Here is an 8612-nt window from a genome sequence, read left to right as displayed (position 1 = left end):
CAAAAACTACAAAAAAAACTAAAAACTAATAAAAAAAATAAAAAAGCTAAAAAACTAAAAAAACTAAAAAAACTAAAAAAAGGTAAAAAACTAAAAAAACTAAAAACTAAAAAAAAACTAAAAAAAAAGGAAAAAACTGAAAAATAAGCTAAAATAAAGGCAAAAAACTACAAAAAAAAACTGAAAAAACTAAAAAAAGGCAAAAACTACAAAAAAAAACTAAAAACTAATAAAAACTAAAAAAGCTAAAAAAAGGTAAAAAAAACTAAAAAAATAAAAAATAAAAAAAAAAAAATAAAAAATACTAAAAAAAAGGAAAAAACTGAAAAATAAGCTAAAATAAAGGTAAAAACCAATAAAAAACTAAAAAGAAAAAAGGAAAAAACTAAAAAAAATTTTCATCTAAAAAACTAAAAAAAACTAAAAAAGGTAAAAACTAAAAGAACTAAAAAAGAAAAAAATAAATGACGAAACTCAAAGAGAAAGCGACAAGGACAAAAGGAATGTTCGATTAGCAATCAACAAAGCACCGGGACACAGGGAGTATAAATGACGACCAAGACATAAGTAAAAAAAAAAACTATCTATATATATAAAAATAAGTTGTCTGTGGATCTGTGGATCGTGGATCAGGTGACGTCACCTGAAAAAACTGGATCAGGTGACGTCAAAACTGAAAAAACTAAAAAAAGGCAAAAACTACAAAAAAAACTAAAAACTAATAAAAAAAATAAAAAAGCTAAAAACTAAAAAAACTAAAAAAAAGCAAAAACTACAAAAAAAACTAAAAACTAATAAAAAAGCTAAAAAACTAAAAAACTAAAAAAAAGGCAAAAACTACAAAAAAAAACTAAAAACTAATAAAAAAAATAAAAAAGCTAAAAAACTAAAAAAACTAAAAAAAAGGTAAAAAACTAAAAAAACTAAAAACTAAAAAAAATTAAAAAAAAGGAAAAAACTGAAAAATAAGCTAAAATAAAGGTAAAAACCAATAAAAAACTAAAAAAAAAACTGAAAAAACTAAAAAAAGTTAAAAACTACAAAAAAACTAAAAACTAATAAAAAAAGCTAAAAAACTAAAAAAACTAAAAAAACTAAAAAAACTAAAAAAACTAAAAAAGGTAAAAAACTAAAAAAAATAAAAAATAAAAAAAAACTAAAAAAAAGGAAAAAACTGAAAAATAAGCTAACATAAAGGTAAAAACCAATAAAAAACTAAAAAGAAAAAAAGGAAAAAACTAAAAAAAAATTTCATCTAAAAAACTAAAAAAACTAAAAAGGTAAAAACTAAAAGAACTAAAAAAGAAAAAAATAAATGACGACACTCAAAGAGAAAGTGACCAGGACAAAAGGAATGTTCGATTTGCAATCAACAAAGCACCGGGACACAGGGAGTATAAATGACGACCAGGACATAAGTAAAAAAAAAAATTAACAAAACTAAAAAGAAGGTAAAAACTACAAAAAAACTAAAAAGAAAAAAAAAACTAAAAACTAATAAAAAAACTAAAAAATCTAAAAATCTAAATAAACTAAAAAAGAAAAAAAAAGGAAAAAAATAAAGGAGAAAAACAAAACTAAAAAACGAATGTATATACAGACCGGTACACCGGGATACAAATGACGACCGGGACACAGGGAATATAAATGACGACCGGGACACAGGGACACAACTACAACGGGGACACCGGGGGAAACAGGGGGATATAAATGACGACCGGGACAAAAAAACTAAAAAGAAAAAAAAACTAAAAACTAATAAAAAAACTAAAAAAATCTAAAAATCTAAATAAGCTAAAAAAGAAAAAAAAAGGAAAAAAATAAAGGAGAAAAACAAAACTAAAAAACGAATGTATATACAGACCGGGACACCGGGATACAAATGACGACCGGGACACAGGGAATATAAATGACGACCGGGACACAGGGACACAACTACAACGGGGACACCGGGGGAAACAGGGGGATGTAAATGACGACCGGGACACCGGGACAGGGAATGGTCGATTAGCAATCACCATCAACAAAGCTCAAGGGCAATCATTAGAATCATGAGGTATAGATCTGAATACAGATTGTTTTCCCATGGACCATTATATGTTGCATGTTCAAGAGTCGGTAAACCTGACATGCGCGTAACTATTATGGCGCGTAACGACTTACGCGCGCGGGGGGGCTTGGGGGGGGCGCGAAGCGCCCCCACCAACTAGGTGTTGGGGTGGCGCGAAGCGCCACCCCAACAGCTAGTATAAAAATAAGTTGTCTGTCTGTGTGTCTGTCTGTCAGGTGACGTCATGTTTCTGTGTCGACTGACGTCATGAAGTTAGTTGTCGTCATTTTTGCTATGACGGTGACGTCATTAAAGATATTTAATCACGAAGTTAGTTGTCGTCATTTTTGCTATGACGGTGACGTCATTAAAGATGTTTAAGACATATATGTTCACGTAGAAATCTATTAATGTTTAAGTTTAAAATGACTGATGAACTTACAATAGCAAAAGCCAATGAAGATGCTCAAAGAGTCTATGCCAAAAAACTTGCTGCTGATAGAGAAAGTCAGAAAAGAAAGCGTGCCGAGGAATCAAAAGAACAGCAAGGAAACAGGCTTGAGGCTGATAGAGAAAAAAAGAACAGAAAGCGTGCCGAGGAATAAAAATAACAGCAAGGAAATAGGCTTGAGGCTGATAGAGAAAGAAAGAACAGAAAGCGTGCCGAGGAACTACCAGAGCAACGCGAAAGCAGACTTGCTGCTAAAAGAGAAAGTGCAAAAAGAAGGCGTGCCGAGGAATCACAAGAACAGCAAGCGCCTCAGGAAAAGTTAAACTTCCTCTATTGGCTGCACCACCAGAGCCATTGAAGACTTTCCTTACTGGAACTACGTCAGAATCTAAGCGTTTTTTGTCAAAAATCAGAAAATACAACTCATGTTTCCAAATGACGTCGTTTGGAGCCCAAATCGAAAATCCAGATCAATTTATGTCTACTTTCAAAGTAAAAGGGCAAATTTATCATAGAGTAGGGTCCCTTCTACCATTCTCAGGCGAGAATCATAAATTTTTACAATTGTACTTCATCAGTGATAGAAATTCTGAATTGAATGCACGTTGCGAAATTTCTCCCAACGTTGAAAGGACAATCGTTTCCCAATTGCAACATCTTTTCCACGAAAATAATAATTTAGTGCGTCTGTTCAAAACAGCCATCGATTTGATGCCTATTGATACGCATAAAATTGTTATTTCCGCTGACAAAACGCCTCCTGGCCAACATGTGCGTAGATACAATGCTCCAACTATCGACGAAGTGGCAATCGTTATGGTCGGTGATTGCTGCAATACTTTACCCATCCCAGATGATTTGGAAATATTGCACGTGGGAGTTTCTGTAGAATGCAAGTTCAGAGGCAATTTCAAAGCGGAATGAGCAGTTCTTCCACCAGGCAGCAATGTTGCGGCTATTCCGGACGACGCAATATGACGACCGGGACACAGGGAATAAATCACGACCGGGACACAGGGAGACAACTACAACGGGGCTGCCGGAAGGGGACATTGGGGATATATAAATGACGACGGGGGCACAGGGAATATTCGATTAGAAATTAGCATCATTCATATAAACTAAAGTATTATATTTTCATCATATTTTGGCATATTCAATTAGGATTAACCTATCAATTCTTGATATGATATTTTCCAGCAAAGAAAAATAGATTTGGTACCTTTAAAGTAATTCTTATAACTCCTCCTAATGATGTCAGATCTAATTCTACTCATTTCAACTAAACGTTTAAAGAAATTAAATAGTGCTTGCTTACTTTAGGCTGGTAATAATTGCATTGAGCAAGGTGCTGGATGCTGAATTACAATTAGTCTATTTCTTTTAAGGTTTTAATATTTTCAAACGTTCAATTTGACATTTTTTATAAATAAGAAAAAATTTTTTGCGAAAGCAGACATAACATGTTCAAAGAAATAGGATATTTGTCAATAAGTAATAAGTTTATTCCTCACTGAAAATTTAATGTAATACCCTGATGATAGCGTTGCTTTTTTTGAAACCGTTAGCAGAATATCTGTTAAATGGATTTTACTGACTGTAGTTCGGAAGATGATGACAGTGACGAGGTTAGAGAAATCATATTGGGCGTATGTGCCATGAGTCAAAAAAGCAATTCGAAGCCCATGACTGAAATTTTGCGTCGATTGACATATTTTGAGTATATAAAGCCGATAATATTCCCAGAAAAGGATATTTTGAAAAAACCGATTGAAGAATGGCCGGTGTGTAATTGTCTCATATCCTTTTATTCAAATGGCTTTCCCTTAGAAAAAGCGGTGGAATATGTGAAACTCCGAAAACCGTATGTTATTAATGACCTTGAAATGCAGTTTGATATGCAAAACCGTTCTAAAATTTATAGTTTTCTCGAAAAAGAAGGTATACCCCTGCCTAGGTATGCCATCTGTAATAGAGAATCTTTAAACCCAGAAGAGCACGACCGACTTACTGAGTTTGATGATAGTATTGAAATTAATGGTATTGTATTTGAAAAACCCTTTGTTGAGAAGCCCATGTCTGCAGAAGACCATAACATATGCATTTACTATCCATCCTCTGCTGGAGGAGGCTGTCAAAAACTATTCCGAAAAAGTAAAAGCAAAAGCAGTATTTATTCCTCGGAGTCTCGGGTGCGTCAAAATGGATCTTACATTTATGAAGATTTCATGCCTACAGATGGCATTGATGTTAAAGTGTATACTGTTGGCCCAAATTATGCCCACGCCGAAGCAAGAAAGGCACCAGCACTCGATGGTAAGGTCGAACGTGGTGAAAATGGAAAAGAAATGCGATATCCAGTCATGCTAACCGTATTTGAGAAATTAATTGCTAGAAAAGTCTGCCAAGTTTTCAAGCAAAAAATATGTGGATTTGATCTTTTGAGAGCTAATGACAAGTCTTATGTATGCGATGTAAATGGTTTTAGCTTTGTTAAATCTTCTCAAAAGTATTATGACGATTTTGCAAACATTATCGGTAATATGGTTTTGAGAAAGTTAGCTCCGTTTCTTCATATTCCATGGGAAATACCATTTCAGCTCGAAGACCCGCCGATCGTACCTACAACAGCGGGCAAAATGATGGAATTAAGATGTGTTATTGCAGTAATAAGACATGGAGATAGAACTTCAAAACAAAAAATTAAATTAGAAGTTCAACATCCTCTTTTCTTTACACTGTTTGAGAAATACGATGGTCATAAAAACGGACAAATTAAACTAAAAAATACAACAGAGCTTTTTGAAATACTTACTATTTCTAAAATAGTTCTATCCGAAATTGAAAGTGAATTGAATGAAAATTCAGAAAACAACATAATTAAAAGAAAACTAGAACAAGTGAGAGCAGTTCTCGAAATGTCTGGTAGATTTTCAGAATTCAATAGAAAAGTGCAGCTAAAATACCAGCCTGAACAAAAGCCTACAAACGCAGGAGATAATAAACAAATCACAAAAGGTCCAACATTGATTTTGGTTTTGAAGTGGGGTGGAGAATTAACACCCGAAGGTAGACAGCAAGCTGAGACACTTGGTAAAAAATTTCATAACCTATATCCCGGAGGTCAGGACGGTACTACTCGTATTGAGGGACGGGGGCTTCTTCGCTTGCACTCGTCATCTAGACAAGACTTGAAAATATATGCCACGGATGAAGGCCGTGTTCAAAAGACAGCAGCTGCTTTTACCAAAGGTTTACTTGATCTTGAAGGAAAGCTCACTCCTATTCTTGCACAAATGGTGAAGAGTGCCAATACCCATAATTTGATTGATGATGATCATGAAACAAGCAAAATAAAAAAAGATGTTAAGATTCGGCTTCATGCACTGCTACAAGTGGATCGGGAATTCAGCAGAGAAGACCACCAGATGATCAATCCTTGCGGTAATCCTGCTATAGAATCTGCTTTGAACTTTATTGTAAATCCTTTCAAGTGTTGTGAGCACATTTTAAAACTTATTCAACAACTGAATGACGATATACAAGAAAAACGAGAAAATCCTTCCTTGAAAGATAAATTATTGTATTTTGAAGAAACATGGGAGCTGATGGCCCTTCGTTGGGGTAAGTTGGAAAAAGATTTCAATTCCAAAGAAATTTTTAATATTTCTAATATTCCTGATATTTATGATTGTGCCAAGTATGATATCCAGCACAATTACGACGCATTAAATATAAATGTTCTTCGAGAGTTGTATATGTACTCAAAAAATATGGCTAATGTGGTAATTCCGCAAGAATTTGGAATTACAAAAGAAGAGAAACTGAAAATTAGTCAAGGAACTTGTTCGAGTCTTTTAAGAAAAATCCGGGCTGACTTGTTCAGTAGCATTAGAGCTCCTAACGAAGAAAACGACAGCGGGCTTAATCTTGGCTACTCAGATTCTATTGAAGAGACCAACATTCTAACTCGTTTGTATTTCACAAGTGAAAGTCATATACATTCACTATTCACAATTCTTACTCAGGGAGGATTGAAAAATTGTGACGCAGATGAGCAGTGGCGAAGAGCCATGAAATATGTTTCAAAGATTCCCGAGTTAAGCTATTTTACACAAATTGTTATCATGGCTTACGAGGACACGACAAAGGATCTTGCGTCTGATGGTAGATTTCACATAGAGCTACTTTTTAGCCCTGGAATGAACTGGGGCTGTGAAAAAAAGATAAAGTCAGATTCCGGACTTATACTTCCAAGTACAGATTGCAAAAAAGAAGAATCAAGTTATAGAAACAGAAGTACCCCAAGTACTATGCTAGGTCCACATAGTACCAAAAATAATGCTTGCCATTCTAAACAAAAGACCTTATCTCCAGGTTATATGTCAATGGAAGCTTTATCAAAGGCACTGAGTGAGGATGAAATGCTTCGTTATCATGGGAATTTGTTCAGTACTGCTGTCATTAGTGGCTTATCATGTGATCAAGAATTTCCCCCTTCGGTCAATTTAGAGTCCATCATGGAAGGCGTCCCTCCCGTTTGTCCCCTGGAAACATTGCACAATTCACTATCTTTAACAACTTTTGTTGGATTTCTTGACTATGTGCTGTCGCTCTCATTTCAAAGCCCAGCTTCGTCCAACCCTTCGAAATTAGGCGATTAGCCACTATTACTACAAGACATATAAAAGAATAATTGCCCATTAATAAGCACCAAAATGAAATTTCAGAGTTTATTCCTTTTTTTTGGTTTTTCTTAGTAGCTTAATCAGCGATTTTTTGTAGAAAGACAATATTAGGGTCGAATTACTTTTGCCATTTTTTAAGCAGAGAATAATGGAGCCAAGCTACAGGTCTCACGGCCGAAAGCAGCTTGTTTAGAATATACATTCTCTGAATAAGCTGTAATATTCAGAAACAAACAAGGATTAGTACCCATTCATGCGCTTTGCTTTAGTTTGTATTGATTAGTTTTTCCTTTGTAATGTAATGTAATCCGAAATTTATATATATATATATATATATATATATATATATATATATATATATATATATATATATATATATATAATAAATGTAGTGTCTGTTATCTGTTACAATATGACGACCGACACAGAGGGAATATAAATGACGACCAGGAACCTCAAAGAAAAATTACAGACTGGGACACCCGGACACAAATCACGACCGGGAATATAAATGACGACCGGGACGCAGGGACACAACTAAAACGGGGACGCCGGGGGCACAGGCGGGATAAATAATTGACGACTGAGACACAGGGATTGTTTGAATAGAAATTACAGACGGGGACACCGGGACACAAATGACGACCGGGACACTGGGACACAGGGAATATAAATGACGACCGGGACACTCAAAGAGAAAATACAAACTGGGACACCAGGAAACAAATGAAGACCGGGACACAGGGAATATAAATGCTATTTATATGCACAGACAATGGGACAGCGAAGAATGTTGTATATTCGCATGTTTTACGTAGTTAAAAATATATATTTATATCTATCTCTATTCACAGGTGGGACACAGAGACACAGCTACAATGGCGCGTAACTAATATGGCGCGTAACGACTTACGCGCACGGGGGGGCTTGGGGGGGGGGGGGCGCGAAGCGCCCCACCAACTAGGTGTTGGGGTGGCACGAAGCGAGTTGTGTGTATGCATGTTTGTTTGTTTGTAAAAAGAGCGTTTGCATATGACGTCATTATTAGTACATAAGGCTTTGTATATGCACAGACATATAAATATAAATGCTATTTATATGCACAGACAATGGGACAGCGAAGAATGTTGTATATTCGCATGTTTTACGTAGTTAAAATTATATATTTATATCTATCTCTATTCACAGGTGGGACACAGGGACACAGCTACAATGGCGCGTAACTAATATGGCGCGTAACGACTTACGCCCGCGGGGGGCTTGGGGGGCGCGAAGCGCCACCCCAACAGCTAGTATATATATATATATATATATATATATATATATATATTTATATATATTATATATATATATATATATATATATATATATATATATATATATATATATATATATATATATATATATATATATATGTATATAT

The 8612-nt window shown here is 34.7% G+C and overlaps 1 protein-coding gene across 1 annotated transcript; it reads left to right on the top strand.

Annotated features, from left to right (window-relative positions):
• The first annotated feature begins 4094 nt into the window (after positions 1–4094).
• On the top strand, positions 4095–7511 carry LOC136026391 (inositol hexakisphosphate and diphosphoinositol-pentakisphosphate kinase-like). The gene has a single exon (XM_065702946.1). It carries the CDS (start codon positions 4160–4162, stop codon positions 7163–7165), a length of 3006 nt encoding a protein of 1001 aa, XP_065559018.1. The 5' UTR covers positions 4095–4159; the 3' UTR covers positions 7166–7511.
• The last annotated feature ends 1101 nt before the right edge of the window (positions 7512–8612 follow it).

The sequence above is a fragment of the Artemia franciscana genome, chromosome 4, assembly GCF_032884065.1.
Source record: "Artemia franciscana chromosome 4, ASM3288406v1, whole genome shotgun sequence".
Lineage (NCBI taxonomy): Eukaryota > Metazoa > Arthropoda > Branchiopoda > Anostraca > Artemiidae > Artemia > Artemia franciscana.
This window is presented reverse-complemented; position numbering and strand designations above follow the sequence as displayed.